Source organism: Juglans regia, chromosome 9 (genome assembly GCF_001411555.2).
Source record: "Juglans regia cultivar Chandler chromosome 9, Walnut 2.0, whole genome shotgun sequence".
Taxonomy (NCBI): domain Eukaryota; kingdom Viridiplantae; phylum Streptophyta; class Magnoliopsida; order Fagales; family Juglandaceae; genus Juglans; species Juglans regia.
Genome location: NC_049909.1, coordinates 13,126,211 through 13,147,026, shown reverse-complemented (window position 1 = coordinate 13,147,026; position 20,816 = coordinate 13,126,211). Strand labels below are relative to the sequence as shown.

The 20,816-nt window shown below is 38.6% G+C and overlaps 1 protein-coding gene across 1 annotated transcript; it reads right to left on the bottom strand.

Moving 5' to 3' along the window:
- Positions 1-637: 637 nt before the first annotated feature.
- LOC108986721 (E3 ubiquitin-protein ligase RGLG2-like) lies at positions 638-15,314 on the bottom strand. Its single transcript, XM_018959430.2, has 12 exons — positions 15,108-15,314; positions 13,979-14,244; positions 13,624-13,708; positions 13,406-13,546; positions 13,197-13,310; positions 13,011-13,108; positions 2,193-2,272; positions 2,010-2,115; positions 1,783-1,910; positions 1,488-1,674; positions 1,247-1,303; positions 638-1,160 (listed from the first exon to the last, which is right to left on the bottom strand). The coding sequence occupies exons 2-12, from the start codon at positions 14,219-14,221 to the stop codon at positions 1,080-1,082; spliced, it is 1,320 nt and encodes a 439-aa protein (XP_018814975.2). The 5' UTR covers positions 14,222-14,244; positions 15,108-15,314; the 3' UTR covers positions 638-1,079.
- Positions 15,315-20,816: the final 5,502 nt, after the last annotated feature.

Below are 20,816 nucleotides of genomic sequence, written 5' to 3'. Positions count from 1 at the left end.
ATTTGGTAATCTGGACGCGTCCTCTGAAATTTCGCGAGTGCTTCTTTGGCTGATGGAACAGCTTTTAACAAACTCTGAACCAACTGGGGGGTTCAATTCTCACGTACTTACAGCCTTCAGCTAGGGCGAGAGTTTGACAGATCAAGCAACTTAGTAAGATACGGAAAAAGGAGTAATGCTACCCTCATCATATTTCACTTGTGAACCTCTCATCTCATGCCACATCATGGGATGATGAGAAAATGGATGATGAATAGATTTTTTCCGGAAAAATATCATCTTCATATGTACAAAGTGAAATGACTAAAATATACCATATATACTAACCTACTGAGTTTTATCAAGTTCAAATGAAATAGAGAGGAACGTATTCCCATTCCTCTTAGGCCACAAACTGAGTAAGGCACCATGATATGGCACCAAGGCCAGAAGATAAGGAGTGCCCCTTTTAAAAGGGGGCAAAGAAGAACATTGTGTTGAACCAAATGGTCTTTTTTTTTAAAACAAAAAAAAAAACAAAACAAAAAACAAAAAAAAAAGCCCAGAAGATAAATTTAAATCATTGAGTTGAACCAACATGATTTTCTTTTAATTCTTCTGGTGTTTGTACGAACAATCACGATAAAAGTGCAGCATATTGAGAAACATTAACACGCACTAAAGATGATATAAACTTCATGTATGGAAAACTGCATGAGCCGTCCATCCAGTGACAGGGTGCATCTTCATGTATACATATCTTGCATACATGACACGTCCAACCATTTAACTGAATGTGGAAAAAAGTTTTATTTTTTTAATACAACAAAAGGAAAAAAATGAAAGGTTGAGAATGGAAATCTTGACCAACTTCATCCAAGTCAAATTCCCCATAATCACGTGGACATAAGATGTATTGGAAACATGGTTATGAATCGATAAAGACATGAAATATGTACAAGAAACGAGATCTGATGAGTACAGCACTTGCCTCTGACTCTTAAGAGACCAGATACCATGACCGGCGAAATCCAGCACCAAACTCCCAACCAGGAAAGGGACTGGCAGAGACTGAGAGCTGAAAACGAAGGCGGCACCAGTTAATAGAGCTTTATTCTGGTTTGGATGGTGCTCCGGCAAATGGGGCACAACTGAAGATCCTCTCCGCATTCACAACATGTCTGCGAATTAATAGAATTTAGGTCACACGTGCACTATTTCATCTAAAGCTCCAAGAAAGAACTGAGAAAAACCCCAACTGCATTACCTGATGTCCACAACCAAAGGCCATGTCCTTCGGATTGGTAAGGCAAATGGGACAAACCTGTCAGGATCTCAAAAATGAAAAGTTACAAAAAATCCTCACATTGCCTTGTGATCATGAACTTAGAAAAGTCTACTCAGCGTGACATTGCCATCACTATTTTAAGGCTGCCATCATGAGGCTCATGTCATGAAATAATTATCAGATGCATATTGTCAATCCAAGGGGTAGAACTGTGCATTACATGATTATCAGCAGCAAAACTTGGAGGAGGAGGAGGAGCTGAGCTACGAACTGTATTCTGTCCCACAGAAGAGGGTGCACTTGGTCGAAAACTGCTTGAATGTGAAGGTTTTCCGCCACTGAATGAAGCTGCACCATACATCGGTGGGGGAAGAGGAATCCTGTCTATAGCCTTCCCCCTAGTAGAACTAATTTAGCAATGGAAAAATAAATAATTAATTGCGAATGAATTTTGTTAGTGGTTGCAAGAGCAGAACCATCAAGACCCTACAATAGAGAAGTCGCATATTCTTTACCCCAATAAATGAAGCTCCAGTGTTGCTTTATACTGGGATGGTATTTCCATCAGGGCTGCAAGAGAAAATTCGGCTTCTTTTCTTGATCGGTCCATGTTCTTTGACATTATTTCTGTAAAATTCACGAACTACAAAAGCCAAAACAATATTCTATTTCTCAATCAAACATTGAGCAAGAATATATAAAATGGCGCAAAAATGATTTCCATTTACCTAGGAATACTTACCTGGAAATTATCAAAGGAACGAGCAGGGATGTTATCATCAAATTCTCTCATCATTTCCCATGGCCCATCTCCAACACCAACTAACACAATTGACAAGGGATACTCACTGCAAATTGTTAAGCAGATTAAAAAGTGTTTTCAGCACAAAGAATATGACCACAAAGCAGCTATCTAAAGCAATACCTCGCTTTCACAATCGCATCAACAGTTTTCTTTTCCTGCGGGCTTAGCTGACCACGTTCAGTATCAACACTTCTTGTTACCTGTGACAACTCACAGTCTCAAGGATGCAATATAAACAACCTGTAGTAGCAAACATTGGCTATAACAAGAAAAAACTCTGGCCATGTTTGGATTCAAAAAAATTTTCTATTTTTCAGAATTTTTTTTTTTCACTTTCAATCCAAAAATATTTCAAACATCAAAATAGATTTTAATCTTAATATAACTAATCATTTTCCTTTTTCTTTTTTTTTTTCAAAAAACCAAAACCACTCACAAAAGTTTTCTTCCAAAACATATTTTCCAGAGGACCTTACACAACTTTCACTAACACCAAAAAAACTCTCTTCGAGAACATATTTCTACAGAGGCCAGCACCTTCACAACATAAAATCTCAACGAAGTAAAACTGAAAATTCTTTCCAATCCAAACATGTAAGCCTTTTTCTCTAGCTTCTTCTAAAGCATGGTTACCAATCAAATGAGATATTACTTTGATCTAAGATTCTGTTTATTTTTTATAGGTAATCAAAGATATTGTATTCATAGAAATAGGCAAAACCCAGGTACACATGAAATATACATGAAAAAACACCTAGCTAGAGGTTACAATAGAAAGAAGAAGATCATGGACACTAAGTCCGTTACCAACTAAAGCCCCCGCCCATAGGAACAATGACTTAAAAAAGAAAACTTTAAACTCATCCATTGTTGTCTCTTGATAATCAAAACATCTAGCATTTCTCTCCCGCCAAATGCACCAACACATACATATTGGTACCAATCTCCAAATTGCCGCTACTTGAGAGTCTCCGTAAAGTCCTCTCCAGCTTGAGAGGAAATCCACCAATCTACTAGGCATAACCCAAGACAATCCGACTCTTGTGAAAAAATCATTCCATAAAACCTTGGTCACCTCACAGTGTAAAATCAGATGATCAACTGACTCCCCATGCTTCTTATACATACAACACCAATCTAGGACAATAACTTGTCATTTCCTCAAATTATCTGTGGTGAGAATCTTGTCCAAAGATGTTGTCCAGACAAAGAAAGCTGCTTTTGAAGGAGCTTTCGTCTTCCATATGCTCTTCCACGAGGAACATAGACATTCCTGAGTTCGTGAGCTTTTGATAAAAAGAACTGACAGAGAATATACCTTTTTTAGAATGGTTCTAATGCATCTTGTCTCCAGAGCCCCCTGGAATACTTGCGGAATATAATGCCGCAAAGAACTCCACAATAGACTCCAACTCCCAAACATGGGTTGTCCTATATTCCATTGAGGGGTGTCGTTTGAAACGACTAGAAGGTCAGCAATCGATGCCTCCTTTGCTCTAGCAAGCACAAAGATGGCAAGGAAGGAATCTCGTAGACAATGGTTACCACACCATATATCAAGCCAGAAACGAACACGCGAAGCATCGCCTACAACAAGATGCTCATGTCCTCGAAAGGTCTCCCAAAGGCTCCTTATGTTTTTCCACAAACCCACTCCATAAGAGCCTCGTACCTCATTCGAGTACCATCCTCCCCAACCTTCCCCAAACTGAGAATCTATAACAGACTTCCATAAGGCCTCCCTTTCATTTTGGTACCTCCATAACCACTTACCCAAAAGAGCTTGATTGAATTTCATCAAGTGGCGAATCCCCAACCCTCCCCCAGAGATTGAGGTACAAACAGTTGACCAATTAAACAGGTGGAATTTGAACTCTTCTCCCAATCCACTCCATAAAAAATCCCTTTGTAGCTTCTCAATGCAGTTAACCACCTTTGTGGGGAGCGGGAACAAAGACAAAAAATAGGTGGGTAGGTCAGAAAGAGTGCTTTTAATCAAAGTCAACCTACAGCCTTTCGACAAGTATAGCCTCTTCCAAGCAGCCAATCTGCGCTCCACCATTTCAACTACATCATTCCAAATCCTTTCAGATTTAAAAGAGACCCCCAATGGTAAGCCAAGATACTTCATAGGAAACGAAAATATCTTGCATCCCAAGGTAGTAGCTAAAATCTCCACATTGGGGGCAGCCTCTACTGGCACTATTTCCGACTTTGCAAGGTTAATGTTCAAACTTGACACAACAGCAAAACAAAGGAGTAGCGCCTCAAGTCTTGGATTTGACCAAGGTGTGCACCACAAAAGATAAGCGTGTCATCGGCAAATAACAAGTGAGAAATGTTGAGAACGCCATTCCCCACCGAAAAACCATGGAGTAACCCACCATCCACCAGGCCCTCAATCATCTTGTTGAGAGCTTCCATGACAAATAAGAAAAAGATGGGAGAAAGCGGATCTCCCTGTGTCAAGCCACGAGAAGAGTTGAAGAAACCCACTGGTGATCCATTTACCAAGATAGAGAAACGCGCAGAAGAGATACAAAATTCTACCCATTTCTTCCATTTCCTTCCAAAACCACATCTTCCAAGTAAGTAAAGAAGGAACTTCCAGTTAACAGAATCATATGCTTTCTCCATGTCTAACTTACAAAGTAGCCCGGGTTCTCTAGACTTCAATCGGTCATCCAAGACTTCATTTGCTATAAGTATCGAGTCAAGAATTTGTCTACCTTTGACAAAAGCATTTTGAGGCTTCGAGATTAGTTTTTCCACCACCGAGCTTAGTCTATTAGCTAATACTTTGGATAGAATCTTGTACATCTCATTCACAAGACTAATGGGGAGATAGTCTCTCACATCCCTAGACCCCACCTTTTTAGGAATAAGTGCTAAAAAAGTGGCATTGAGACTCTTTTCAAATCTAGTATTAGAATGAAATTCATGAAAAACTTGCATAATATATTCCTTGACCACCTCCCAACAAACTTGAAAGAAACCCAAAGTAAACCCATCCAGACCGGAAGCCTTATCAATTGCCATACCTCTACTAACATTGCCAACTTCCTCTTCTATAAATGGCCTTTCTAACCACCTTGCACTCAGCTGGTCTAATGTGGAAAAAGACAAACCATCCACTCTCGGTCTCTAATTATACTCTTCAGATAAGAGTTGTTGATAATATTGTTCAATGTGATTTTTGATAACCATCTAATCCGAAGAAGCTGCCCCATCTACCATCAGTGTATCAATAGCATGTTTTGATTATATAGTTGTTTCCTTCTTAGTTTTTTTCTCTCCGTACGCTTTAGACTTTTCTTGTTGTCAATGGTGCTTGGAGGTTGTTGACGGGGTTTATCTGTTAGTAAAATGAACTCTTTTAGTTGTTTAGCTATAGAGTCTAAGGTTTTTGAGGTGAGAAGACTTGGGGGTAGGGTATCCATTACTGAGAAAGGATGGAAAGGAGTGAGCTGCATATGGTTGGGTTTAGAGACTATCAGTTGGGTGGCTAACTCACTGGAGGCTTGTTTAAAGGCTGAGAACAAAGGCTACTACTCAGCTCGGAGGGAAGGTGACAGAGGCCTTACAGCCCAGCGTTGCTCTAACTCTCGTGGCTCATATATGGCTTTGGCTGTGTATGGGGGGGGAGGGCGCAGGAGCTACATCCTTATACCTGAAGACAAGGCAGGAATGGGGTGGAGGAAGATGGTGGCAGTGTTGAAGGATATGGGCAGAGGAGCTGTCCAGGGGAGGAACCCATCGTCTGAGATGGTGGAAACTTGGCCATCCAAGTCGTACAAGGAGGCTCTGGAGGTGCCTCGAGCTGTGCAGCGCACTGTGATAGGAGGCTTGCAAAAGGGATTACCTCCTCTTTCGGCAGATACTCAGTGTGGAGTTGGTATTGGCAGAGGGATGATGGGACCGAAAGAAGAAATAATTCTGATGGAGTTACGTGAAGTGCAGGAATCGTTGGGGGAGCTAACTAATAGAGTAGGGGAGTTAATACGGTGCGTTGAGAGTTATAATAATCTGGAAGGAATGGGCTCGGGTTGCCAAGTGGGCCTTGGGGACACGGATGGTGGGCTTAAGGGCCAAGGGAAGGGCTTAAGGGCCTTGGGGATACGGGATGCCATCTGGAGGAAGAAGAAGCAGGCCGAAGGTGGCCCGTCGACGAGTGGGCCTGAGCCACCGTCGCCGGAAACGACACAATCGACTCCGACGAAGGTCGCAGAGGCAACGATGGACGTTGCATCGCCGGTGGGTACGGAACCAGAGCAAGTAGAAGAGAGTTACGACGGCCTCTGTACTCACGATGGACCGAAAGCTGCACAGACTGTCACGATGAAGGGCATCGGCGCACAGACTTCGTCGCCGATGTCAGAGGAGCCGTCGGCGAGCAGCGACAAGGTTATAGAAGGTTCGGGACTTATACGTGAAGTTGCTCTGGCTACTGTAGTCGAGCCTATGCCTTCGAATCAGACACAGACAGCCCCGAAGATGTGTTTGGAGCATGCTGAACCAGACACAGTGAGCCCCGATGATGTGGTTGCACCAGACTCAGTTATGGGTGGGTCAAGACCCATTATCTTGGTGGGAGCAGATTCTGTCGGTGGAAAGGAGATGGGTACCAGTCAGCTGAGCATTTATGGGGACTCTAGGGGCAGAGAAGAGGAGGAGATGAGTAGCCCGATACCCTTACAGATGCTTCCACCTCATATTGCACATCGAGCTTCAGATTGGGTACTAAAAAAAGTAGAGGAGCTTCATGGTTGGGTGGGGATTTCCTGTGAAGGTTACGAAGACCAATTCATGGCTCTCCTAGTAGCCATGGAAGCTGGTCGCTCCTCGGTACTGAAGTCGGCAGCTAAAAAGGAGAGAGAATTGAAAAGATTACAATGCTCCATAAACTATGATAATAAGGAATGAACCTCGGGGAGAGATAGAGCAAAAGGGAGGGAAGTCTCTCTTGTTAATGAAGCCTAAAATCTTATCTTGGAACGTGAGAGGGATCAATGACGTGAATAAACGACTACTTATTAGGTCCCTTCTCCGTAGTTGGAAAGTAGACATTGTTTGCCTACAAGAAACTAAACTAGCATTTATTTCTCTTCGTACTATTAGGAGTTTGTGGGGCGGTTTGCATGTGGGATGGCTGTATTTACCGTCAAATGGAGCTTCCGGGGGCATACTAGTTATGTGGAACAAAAGGGTGGTGGAAAAAATGGAAGATTGCATGGGGGATTATGTGGTGGCATGCTCTTTTAAGAACATAAGGGATGGTTATCAGTGGGCTTTTGCAGGCGTCTATGGGCCTAATTTTGACCGGTCTCGAAGGCTACTATGGGATGAGTTGGCCGGTATTTACAGTTTATGGGACTTACCTTGGTGTATTGGAGGTGATTTTAACGTCACCCGTTTCCCGAGCGAGAGATCAGGTGGATCGGGTTTCAACTCACCAATGGTAGATTTTTCTAACTTCATTTCCGAACAGAATTTACTAGATATTCCTCTTGCAGGTGGTTCATTCACTTGGTCTAACAACCGAGAACTCCCATCTTGGTCGAGGATAGATAGATTTTTAATCTCTCCGGAATGGGAGGCACAATATCCGAATCTCATTCAGAAGAGACTTCCCAGGTTGTATTCAGATCATTTCCCCATTCTTGTGAACTGTGGGGGCATCAGAAGAGGCCCAAGGTATTTCAAATTTGAGAACATGTGGTTGAAGTCAGAGGGTTTTCTGGACAGAATAAGACAATGGTGGTCCTCTTACCATTTTAATGGTAATGCTAGCCATAAGATGGCTTGCAAGTTAAAGTCTTTGAAAAAGGACCTGAAGGAGTGGAATATACAAGAGTTTGGTAATGTGGACAGTCAGAAATCTGTTCTAATGGAGGAGCTTAAGAATATGGAGGGTGTGGAAGAGGAGAGGGTTTGCACTGAAACCGAACGGGCCCGCAAATCCCAAGTGGTTGCGGACATTGAACGGTTGTCTCTTTTGGAAGAAATATCGTGGCGTCAGAAATCTCGAGCTTTATGGTTAAAGGAAGGGGATAGATGTACCAAGTTTTTTCACCAAGTGGCCAACTCACATAGGCGGTACAATACTATAGATACTTTGCTGATAGATGGGGCGGTCTCTTCCAACCATACCGAGATCTCAGACCACATTGTCAACTACTATGATAAGTTGTTTTCGGAACAATTTGAGTGGAGACCGAGACTTGACGGGTTGGTGTTTGATGTTCTTGACCCGCAGGTTGCGGAACGGCTCGAGAGGCCATTTGATGAGGTAGAGGTCAGGGCGGTGATTAAGGGTATGGCGGGTGATAAAGCCCCAGGGCCCGATGGCTTCTCCATGGCTTTCTTCCAGACATGTTGGGATGTGCTTAAAGATGACATTATGGAGGTTTTTCATGAATTTCACAGAAGCGGGCGGTTTGAGAGAAGCCTTAATAGTACATTCTTAACACTCATTCCTAAAAAGCCCGGTGCTGTAGAAGTGAAAGATTTTCGTCCCATTAGTTTGGTGGGTGGGCTATACAAAATTTTATCCAAAGTATTGGCGAACAGACTGAGTAAGGTGATGGAAGGCTTGATTTCGAAGCCTCAAAATGCATTTGTTCAAGGTAGGCAAATCCTTGACTCGGTGCTTATAGCCAACGAATGTCTGGAGAGTCGTATTAAATCGGGTGAGCCGGGACTCCTTTGTAAGTTGGACATGGAGAAAGCTTACGATCACGTCAACTGGAGGTTCTTAATTTATATGCTGGAAAGATGCGGTTTTGGCTCTAAATGGTGTTCTTGGATCCTGCATTGTATTTCCACGCCTTGTTTCTCTGTTTTGGTGAATGGCACATCCAAAGATTTTTTTAAGAGCTCCCGAGGTTTGCGACAAGGAGACCCTCTTTCTCCTCTTCTCTTTGTTTTTGTAATGGAAGCTTTCAGCAAGATGATTTCAGGGGTGGTAGAGGGAGGATTCATATCAGGATTCTCAGTGGGAGAGGCAAGGTCAGGGTTGCTTAACATCACTCACCTTTTGTTTGCTGATGATACACTAATCTTTTGTGAGACCAGACGGGAGCAAATTCAAGCTTTGAGAGCTCTTTTATTATGCTTTGAAGCCGTGTCAGGTTTGAAGGTGAACTTGGCTAAATCAGAGGTAGTGCCAGTGGGACATGTACCCAACGTGGAGAGTCTGGCATCCGTCTTGGAAGGTAAGATAACTCAGCTGCCCATGATATATCTTGGCCTTCCATTAGGTGCGGCGTTCAAATCGAAATCTATTTGGGATGTTGTTATAGAAAAAATGGAGAGGAAACTAGCTGGTTGGAAGAGGATGTACTTATCTAAAGGGGGCCGGGTGACTCTATAAAAAGTACCCTGTCTAACTTACCAACTTATTTCCTTTCCTTATTTCCACTCCCTGTTAAGGTGGCTCATCGCCTGGAGAAAATTCAACGGGATTTCCTATGGGGAGGGATCAAAGATGAGTTTAAATTTCACTTGGTGAAATGGGCCACAATTTGTTCCCCTATCAAAGAAGGAGGTTTAGGTATACGGAATTTGAGAACTTTCAATCAAGCCTTGCTTGGCAAATGGTTATGGAGATATCACCAAGAACGGGAGGCCTTGTGGCGAACCGTTATTGCTTTGAAGCACGGGGAATCTTGGGGAGGGTGGTGTTCTAATGAGGTGAGTGGACCTCATGGAGTTGGGCTTTGGAAACACATTAGAAGAGGGTGGGACACATATGCAGCACTTACTTGCTTCAAAGTCGGCAACGGATCTAAGGTAAAGTTTTGGCATGACTTATGGTGTGGTGATCGGACGCTCAAGGATGTTTATCCACAAGTTTATAGCCTAGCAAGAAGGAAAGAAGCTTCTATCGCAGATCTGATTATCTCTTCCAATGGCTCTTCCCAATGGAACCTCACTTTTCATAGAGATGCACAAGATTGGGAGATGGACGACCTTTCGGCCTTTTTTGATTTTGTGTATGCCACTAGTGTGTTGGGGGAAGGAGAAGACAAGATATGTTGGCGTCCATCTAAGAAGGGAGTGTTCACAGCTCGCTCTTTCTACCACTCCTTAAACTTGCACAACTCAGTTCCATTCCCATGGAAAAGCATTTGGAAGACAAAGGCACCTCTAAAGGCAGCTTTTTTTGTATGGACAGCATCTTTGGGGAAGATTCTTACCATAGATAACCTAAGGAAACGTGGCATTATCGCTATAAATTGGTGTTACATGTGTAAGAAGAGTAGTGAGTCCGTTGACCATCTATTACTACATTGTGAGGTTGTCATGACTTTATGGACAGATGTCTTAGCACGGGTGGGATTAGCGTGGGTGATGCCGGAAAAGGTGTGTGATTTTTTAGCCTCTTGGAGAGGTATTAGGGGAAACACTCAAATTGCATCCATATGGAAGATGTTACCTATTTGTCTATGGTGGTGCATTTGGAGGGAGCGGAATGCAAGATGCTTTGAAGATCAAGAAAGATCAATGGAGGAGCTTAGAATTTTGTTTTTCAATACTTTACTCCATTGGTCGATTGTAATTGATTTTCATGGCAGGTCTTTTCATGAGTTTCTTGTATCTCTAAGCTAGACATTGTGATCGTGTTCATGTATATGTCCCGTGTACTTGGACACTCTTTGTCTCCCTTTTGATCAATAAAAATTTGTTTACCGATCAAAAAAAATAGCATTATTCCTCCTGTGAGAGTTAGCCATCCTATAGAAGAATCTCGTGCATTTGTCCCCCTTCTTAAGCCAGAGTACCCTTGATTTCTGTCTCCATGAAATCTCCTCCATCAAAGTAACCCTTTCAAGATCAGCAACTACCCGTCTCTTGCGAATTTTATCAAGTTCAGAAAGGGTTCTGGCCTCCTCCTTGCCTTCCAAACCCTGTAGTTCCTCCATAAGAGAGCACTTATGCTAAAACACATTGCTAAAAACTTGTTTATTCCACTGCTTCAGGTCCTATTTCAGCGCTTTCAACTTTTTTGCCATAATGAAGCTGGGAGAGCCTTGGAAACTATAGGAAGTCCACCAATGTTTGACCCTATCTACAAAACCTTCAGTTTTAAGCCACATATGCTCAAATTTAAAATACCTTCTACCCCCTTGGATGCCTTCACAATCCAAAATGATGGGGAAGTGATCAGAACATAAGCGGGGTAATCTTCTTTGAGCTCCATCCGGGAAGTGTGACTCCCAATCGGGGGTTAGCAAAAATCTATCGATCCTCGACCAAGATGGACAATCACGGTTGTTGGACCAGGTAAACGTGCCTCCTGATAGTGGAATGTCCATGAGCTTCTGTTCTGAAATGAAATTAGAAAAATCTCTCATGGCTAGAGTGATGTGAGGAGCTCCTGACCTTTCGCTTGAAAAGCGAGATATATTAAAGTCCCCCCCAATGCAACTTGGAAGCTCCCACCAACTAATGACTCCCGCCAATTCTTCCCACAAAAATCTTCTCTCTGAATCAATATTTGGGCCGTAAACACCAGCAAAAGCCCATTTGAAGCCATATTCTAGATTAACAAAAGAGCATGCAACCGAGAAATGACCCACACACTCCTCCACCCTTTCCACCACCCTTGTGTCAAACATAATTAGAACTCCCCCGGAAGCTCCTTTTGAGGATAGGTAAGACCACCCAACATGTTGTCCTCTCCATAAGCTGCGAACTACTTGTCTTGTAATAACTTCCAACTTAATTTCTTGTAAACATATGATGTCCCCTTTCCATTGGCGAAATAAGTTTCTAACTTGGAGCCACTTATTAGGATCATGCAGCCCCCTCACATTCCATGATATTATTTTTGGCTTCATGGGACAATCATTTTACCCCTCCCCTTACCACGCTCCCGAGTAGAGCTCTTCTCACCTCCATCCTCTTTCATTGTCCAACCAGCCTTTTGAGTTCTCTTTCCCTTTTTTTAGCCGAAGCCAAGGATTGATCGGAGTTGGATTGGGCATTCACAACCTCTACAGCAGTAAGTAGGGCCATAAATTCAGCTTCAAAATCCCCATAAGAAATTCCTACCATATGCTTAATGTCCATCGCTCTCTGGATAACCCAATCAGACACATTGGGATGAAAAGAGTAGAGTGGAGTAGGTTCATCCTCCCCATCCCTATTAGCAGTAAACAGAACCAAAGAGCCAACATTTTCGAGGACACAGGGCTCTTCTACCATCTCCAGTCCCGAAGAAACAACCTGATCCGAAGAAGCAACCAACCCAGAGGGTGCCAGCGGCTCAGCTACCATCTCCAACAAAACCGCAGAGGCTTCGATAACCTGGGTTTCGACCACGGGGTTCAAGGAAGCTTCCTCCCGAGCCGTGACAAGGTCATGGATGCAACCCAAGGGTGCGACTGGGCAGGTCAACCCTCACTGTTTCAATAGTGTCCTTTCTTCAACGAGGAAATTCAACAAGATAAAAGAAGAAGCGAGTATTAGTGAAGGGCTGGGAAATCTATTTGATTAGCCTGTAACTTAGGTAACTCCATATTCTTGAAACCCAAGGAACTAATACTTTTCACCATGCTTGGTCTCAATTTGATATATTTCAGTGGCAGCGTGTCAGCACTTGTTCTTGTTATTAACAATGGTGAGCAACTATAACAATCTCTTTTTAAATATAATTGTATATTCCATGTTTACTTGGCAATCAGGTCACTAATTATACATAATTATTTAATTTCTATATCTGGAATACTTTAAATAAGTGCTCAAACGACTTCGAATTAAAAGTAAAATAGATAATTTCTTGAAATCTAGCACTTTTAGAATTCAATGCAGAAATCTTTCTTTTGCATCTATTAAGTGGCACTAGAAATTTCAGAATCATATATAGTTTGTCAATGTGTTCAACTAGATCAGGAGTCTTGTAAACAGCTAAAGGTACAGACCGGAGAGAAGTACCTGCCCATCAGCAATTATCAATAACACATGATACTGGCCACGACTTTGCTCGACAATGGTGATGCCCATTTCAATGATAGGGGCAAAGGATGTTGGCCCTGACAAAGTGAAGGGAGACAAAAGTACCATAAGCAAAGACCATTTTTTTTTTTTTTAAAAGACAACAATAATAGTTCAGATCCAAACCCGCAAGTCGTAGATGAGGGACCAATTCCCTATATCGACTCAATACTTCTTCAAACCCATTACAAAATTTATCCTCTGAATAGAAACTGAAAACTTCTTGATCATGCGTTGATGCTGCCAAGATGAAAAGTACATATAATCTTAGCTTTCTAGAGTATGAATTCAGAAAAAGAGAAAACACCAATGTAACACCTCTATAGAAGAAATACCATCTCCAAATCCAAAACAGGGAATTAAGTTATCCTCATCAAAGGTAGACAATGTTTTCCCAATAATAGATATTGCCTGCTCGTAGGGATTTTGTTCATCCCCAATGTGATGCAAGCTTCTCCGGTTGAAGGACCTTTTGCCTAATATGAAAGCAAGTTAATCAATATTTCACTAAAGCTTGATAGAAAGGTTTAAATGCACCAATATGAGGTCTAACCAGTCCACTCGTTGCTCTTTGTGAAGTCAATACCAACAATAAGATTGGAAGACTCCAGGCCAGCACGTGACAATGCTTCAGTAACCTGAGGCCAGTAGAGTATCCACAATCTCATAAAACTTGTGAGTAGTTAAAATCACCAATACATGTATGCCCATCAGTGGGCTCAACTATCTGAACTTCATCTTTTCTCTATAATTAATTTATAGTTTCTTTGAAGATATCAAGATAACCCCCATGATAAAGAAATCAATAAGAACAAAAGCACCAACGTTTTAGAATGTGGCAAATCCTTGAACATATTCCAAGCAAAAGCAAGCTATGAGTTCAACTGGAAATACAAAATACTACATACCTGCTCCAGGCTATTATAATTATCGTCAATCTTTGAATACTTCCTCTCTAACTTCCTTCTTGACTCGGGGACCTGACTGCCACTGGAGGTTTGAACTGGAGGTGCAAAATTATGTTGTCGCCCATAATCTTGGTTTGGTTGTTGGTAAGGTGACTGCGGATACTGACGATTCCATGAGTATGAATCAGATCCTACAGATGAAGGCTGTCTAGGACTTGCACGTCTTGAAGTAGTTCCCCCCATCAACACTATACCTTACAGAAATTCTGCAACATTTAACATGTGAGAACAAAACTTACTAGATGAAATACGAGCATTTGAAGTAAATTCAGCCCAACTTTGAGCAAATTCAACACCCTGGAACCCTAACAGTCAAGGAATTCACTTTTTCAACGCATATTTATTTTGTTCCTATAACTGACAACTAATTGAAAAGCTGCTGTCATTCAGAAACAATTGATCTTCAATGTGATTTCAAATGTGGGTTTTCTTGAGCAGAGGGCTGAGGAGTTAGTCCGATAGAGTTGCGAAATAATTTATCCACAACAGATGCTTTAAAGATATTCCAGGTTGTAGAGTTGACACCAGCTTTCCGTTCTTTACTTTGGAATGGGGTTTTCATGTTCCCAGAACAACGAACTACGTAAAAATGTTTCAATTTCCATTTCATGATTTTTTTTTTGCAAAGGTGAAAATACGACCATTAAAAGGAACTATAACATAAAATAATTGTTTTACTCTTGAGAACTGAAAAATTAAGGCAACTTTTATCCCCCTAAAGCAAGAAATGTGCATCCAAGATGCTAACCCAACAATACAGACTTCTATATGTCTTCTTAGTTCCAACCCATAATTTAAATTCCCAAAGGAAAAAAACCAAGCAAGACTTTCTGAAGCTGAATCTCAAAATCACAAACGTTTGATTCAAAAATCATGTATAGCACCATAACCCTTTCACTTTGTACCCAAAGAGGTACCAAGAAAATCCAAATGGCCAAGACTCAAAATCAGATATTACCCCATCAAAACTAAGTCAAGTAAACAACAACTACACAAATCTAGAGAGCAAAATACAAGCAGGCTCGTTAAAATCTAAGCAGATTGATGTCAACATCACAGACTTGTTTACCTTGAGGAGAGGCAGTCAACTAGAGCGACATTCTATTACTGGGTATGAAGTAGAATGAGATGAAGGTGGTCTCGGTGGGCGGAGAAGACCATGGGTGTGGAGCGGTAACGGTTGTTGTGAAATATGAAGTAACGTGAACAGTTATTGGTTAGGACTGGTTCCAGGAAATTTCCTTTGCTGTAAAAGGCTTTGAAGTGGCTCTTGTTTCTGCCGAGAGCGACAGCCAGACTCCACTCGTGATCCTTTTTTATTTATTAACTTTTTTCACTTCGTTTGAATTCCGACAAAAATCTATAATTGTTAGGATAGCAAGTAAAAATTGTTATCTATCCCTATTTTCTTCCTTATTCTAAGTTTTTAAATTATTTAATATTACAAATTTTTTTCTCGAACCGATATGTAAAACATATATAGTAAAGTATTTATATGATATAATTTAATTTAAAAGATAAATTATAAAATTTAAATTTTACCATTTAAATTATGTAGATTATGTGATTTACACATCGACTTGAAAATAAAATATTATAATACTACTATGCCGCTTAGATTTGACCACTGAGTGTGCCTCTTGTACAAATTACATTTTTTTATTTTTTTTTTCTAATATTCTTTAAACATTTAAACAAATAAAAAAATCAATATACTAATAATTACTTTTTTAATCATTACATAAAAAAAAATTAAAATAAATAAAATATATGAGCAGTTTAAATTAAAAAATCAAATTCAGACGACATAGTATCATTTTTCAATAAAATAACTCATTTAATCTTAAAATTACTACAATTACAAAAAATCTTATAGTGAATGTGTAGGATTTGAAATACCACGTCATAAAATGATGAAATGATGATAAATATAGAGATAGTACTTAATATTACTCGTGACTAACTTCGTGTCTATATCCTCGTGGCAAAATGTTAAGAAATTAATTTATTTATTCGTATATCCTTTAACGCCTAATTTAAAATTGTAGTAAACTAGAAGTGCAATTACATACTAAACCCCACTAAAAGTGATAATTCTAACTGAAATCAAGAAGAAAATTGATGGATTTTAAGGAAATTTTGATTTTTTAATCCTTATTTGGTTTTGAGTAAAAAGATAAAACATGTCCAATACTTTGCTTTTCACATGTTCTTATCCTTTGGGGTTCCCTTGTCGTTTTCCGATACCCGGAATATGACATAATATAATTTGAGATAATAGAGGAAGAAAAGGGTAGCTTTAAGATGATGAAACAAGTGTGTATACTAAGATACATGATATTATTATAAAAGAATGTCTCTTTCTACTCTATTATTATTGGTGGAACTGATTGTGATGGCGACTATATAATATCAATATCTTATGCTGTCGGTTTTTCATTTATTTTTCCTCATTCACTCCTCTATATGATGATATATATACAGGAGAATGTTACGTCCATCGAGAATTCTCACCAAGACGTATTGTTAAGGACGTGTTTCATGCCACTAACCACATGAAAGACACCTACAGCAATAAAAAGATGGCGCTGATCGCCTTGTGTAAATTCTGATGCTTAAGTCTGTAATAATATAATAATAAGTATATAAAAGTAGAGATCATGATAAAAGATGTTACCTCCACCGACTTATTTATAGAAGGATGCGGCGTGGTGGCGAATAACTTTTATCGCCAGTCATTCGTGCTTCTCCTTCGTGATCCATCATTTAAACGGAGATGATATCTCTTGTTTTGTAAGAGTTATCTCATGCAAGATATTCGTACTCTACCTTGAGCCTCATCTTGCACTCTTCGGGATTATCTCATTCGTAATTATGGTTGTAAATACTTTACCTATAGGGCTCTTAGCCTCAAGCCATCCACAAGTCTTCAAGTCCCCAGACTTGTGGATGGACTCGACTTCAGATATGGGTTTGGCCTTAGACGGGCTCTCAGCCCAGGGGTCTATATGTCCCCTACACGTATTAATTTCTTTTTTTTAAAATATTTTTTAAATTCCTTAAATATTTAAAGAAAGTACCCACAGTGTAATAGTCACTTAAATTCTCACCGACCAATTGTTTAAATTCCTTAAATTTATCTTCCAAATTTTTAATATTTTTAACTATTAATTTAAAAAAAAAGTATAATTGGTACCCACTTTCAATGGATATTTTTTGGTAGGTAGGATTAGCATTTTTCATATATATATATAAATGCTACTTATTATTTCCATACCATATACTAACATCTAATTCATTATTTTTGTTCTTTTATTTAGATAAACACAACAATATATGTATTTAAATAGAAGGATAAAAATGACAAATCGCATGTTGGTGTGTGATGTAAGAGATAATAAATGTAATTTTTCATATATATATTTATAACAATCCTTTAAATAAATAATCCACTTTATTATATTATATGTGATAGTAATAATAAAATATAAAATGAAGAATAGCATTGTTAAAAAAAAATTTCATAAAATAAATTTAGATTTATGCTATTATAGCCCGTTAAACGAGCATTGGCATTGGCTAACTAGCCAAATGCCACTAAAAATCATAATTTAGCTAATGCCACTCAAATTTAGCCTACATTGGATTTTTATTTTTTTCTAAGGAAGTTTAACATTTTATAGATAAACTAAAGGATTACAGGATACAAGTTTTCAGTGGAGTGGAAGTCCCTTACAATCATCCCAAAATCAACAGATACATCACATAAAAAAGAAAAAAAAAAAAGAAAAAAGAGGGACCTGGGAGCCAATACATCCCACCCGTGTCCCACTAGGGGATGCTGCTTAAAGTGGTTTTTGTATATTCTAATAAAATAGACTATATTACTGCGACTTAAAGCTGTAGTAAAGGGGGGTATGCTGCATCTTGTTGGTTTGGACTGGCTGGAAGAGACTGTCACGCCTACTTTCACTTGATCCTCAGTTCGGAAATGTGGGAACATAGGATAGTAGTCCAAAACAAAGTTGAGTCGCGAGCAAAGGACAAACACAAACACAGGCTGTGATGGCGCGTGCAGGTCACGCGCCACTAGAGGAATGAAATGGAGGGTCAGATCTGGAGGATCCGATGCCTCTGATGCCGGGGGTGCCGCACGTGTCATCAAAAGCTGCTCCAGGATGCGGTGGCGCGTGGATGTTGCGCACGGCATAAGTAGTGCATGCGAGGAACACGCCGAGCAAATGAGCGGAATACTTCCATGAACTTGAAGATAGGTGACTGGAGATGCAAGAAAGGCAGCACGTGTTGGTCGGAGGACGCGGGAAAGTAGGAGTTCAGCTTGTTGCGACACTGTGGAGAAAACCCTAAAATTAAAAACAAAAAAAAGTTGACAGAAAAATAGGAAAGGAAAATAGTAAGCTACGACTCCCCGTGGACAGGCTGGAATTGCGAAGATAGGTAGAGAGAAATGGTTTTTTTTTGCCTGGGAAAAGAAATGAATTCGAAAAATCATATGCAATAGAAGTTTTTGTTTCAATTAACCTACATTGGATTAGTAAAACTAAAGTCATCCACAATATTAGCTACAATAAATATATCTCACAAGTCATAAATCTATCCCACAATTCATATATGGCTTGAACTTTAGCAAAATCATATGTATATTTTATTATTTCCAACAAGCCCAATCCCGCACCTCCTCCTTCTCCTTCCTGCGGCTCGTACATTTTAGCAAGTATTTGTGCCATTTCTTCTATCTTCCCAAGTACAGTTCAGCATCCATTAAAGTTTGATCGATGGAAAATTGCATTAATGTAACGCTGGTGCTACACAGCAACTATTAATGCAATGCATAAAATGTATTTATAGATGGTTAGATTGTGAAAATGATAGTAGTAGTAGCACAATTTGTTGCTCAATTAGAAATGCTAATTTTATAGATTGTAAAAATAAAAATAAAAATAATTGTTGGAGTTGGAGTTGGAGATTATGAAAATGAAAATAAAAAAATATTTAAACAAATAAAAAATTGTATTAAAAAATAGATTAAAAATAATAATATTTTATTATTATAAAGAATGCGATGACTAATCCATTATGGAGTTCAAATTTTGAATAATTAGTCAAAAGTCAAAAAGTCACGTGTTATTATACAGAATGAAATGATTAATCCAATGCTAGTGCTAGATAGAAAGAAAGTATTGTCGGAAATAGATTTTCTATAATTCATTTCATAATCCAGATTTTTTTTTGTTTGTTGCACATATACAATGGTATAACCGTATAAGAGCACTTACATTGGCCATCTTATACGGCAAAATTTAATAAAAGGAAAAAAAAAATCTATATTTTAACTATTTATTTTCTCTATTTTAATTAAGATCTCTACACCATATATTATTTATATGACATAATTTGATTTGAAAGATAAAATTTAAAATTTGAATCTTACAAATTAAATTTTACCATTTAAATGATGTGGATATTATTCTTTACACACCGACTTGAGAATATACTAACACATTCTCAAAATATCTCATTTCTCACTCTATTATTTTTCTATTCAATTAAAATATTAATTTTAATTTTTTTACTTTTTTTAACTTTATTTAACAAAAATTGTTTTGAATTATTTATCTCTAGCTAAAGGTAATATTTTAAAAATCTCTCTTTTCAAAGGCAGTTTTTCTTTTTTTCTTCTTCAAATCGCCTCTTTTGAAATGATAAGATATTAGACAAGATCCGATCATCTTAACAGTAAAATTTCTCTCTTCTTAGTTCTTTCCAACGGTGACAAAATCTCATATGAGCGGTGCTACTCAGGCGATTGTTATGGTAAGTTATTTTTATAATTTTTTTATTTATATTTTTTAATATATTTAAATATTTTAAAAAAATAAAAAATATATCAATATATTTAAAATCACTTTCTTAATTATTAAATAAAAATATATCTTTTTTCTCGAGCAGTCAAATAGAGCAGTAAAAAATGATGGGCATTTTCATCTCATATTCTCAAATGGGGAAAAGTTTCAGAACATGGGGAGGATGACTAGAGTGTCTCCCATATGCTGCGTTGAATAAAGGAAGAGTATTGTTATTGGATCATTTGAAATTATCAGTTTAGATATACAAACCATCTCATCTCATCTTATTATTATAATTTTTTTAAATTTTCATATAAAAATATAATAAACAATTCAATTTTTCAAATATCAAAATAAAAATAATATTAAAAAATATATTCTAACAATATTTTATTTAATTACTATTCAGAACATTTCATTTTATCATATTTGAATTATTTATCCAAACTCAACCTTAGAGTTTAGATGACCTTCTTGACGTGACATTATCACGTAGTGTCCACCACGTAATTTATTAAAATAAAGAAAATATATTGAACCAGAATAATGTTTAAAAATATAAAAAGAGAAAGATTGAAATTTTAGGTTCACTCTATCCCTTTTGTGATTTTTAATTTTTTAATAAATTACGTTGCATAACATGATAGTGTCACGTAAGAAAGCCATCTAGTGATAAATTTCAAATGGTGAAGTAGCATCATTATTCACAAAGAAATATAAGAAAATTAAATGGGTAGAACCCCAATTTCAACCGCTCGTCCTTATTTATTGTACTAGCTTTTGCTTACACACAAACACAAATGTAGCGTACGTAGTATCTTATAATTAAAGTCAATGGCTTAGCTTTGAAGCAAAAAGGAATCTTAATTTGTTTCCATTCTAAAGTGAGTTATTTTTTCACTCATTCAATT

Excerpts from the sequence above, each read along its gene's own strand:
- LOC108986721 (XM_018959430.2), bottom strand. The coding sequence starts at position 14,221 with ATGGGGGGAACTACTTCAAGACGTGCAAGTCCTAGACAGCCTTCATCT. Across the intron at positions 13,311-13,405 it reads CTGTTTTGGATTTGGAGATG|CATCAACGCATGATCAAGAA; the intron begins GTATTTCTTCTA and ends TCATCTTGGCAG. Across the intron at positions 1,304-1,487 it reads GTTTTGCTGCTGATAATCAT|GTTTGTCCCATTTGCCTTAC; the intron begins GTAATGCACAGT and ends AGATCCTGACAG.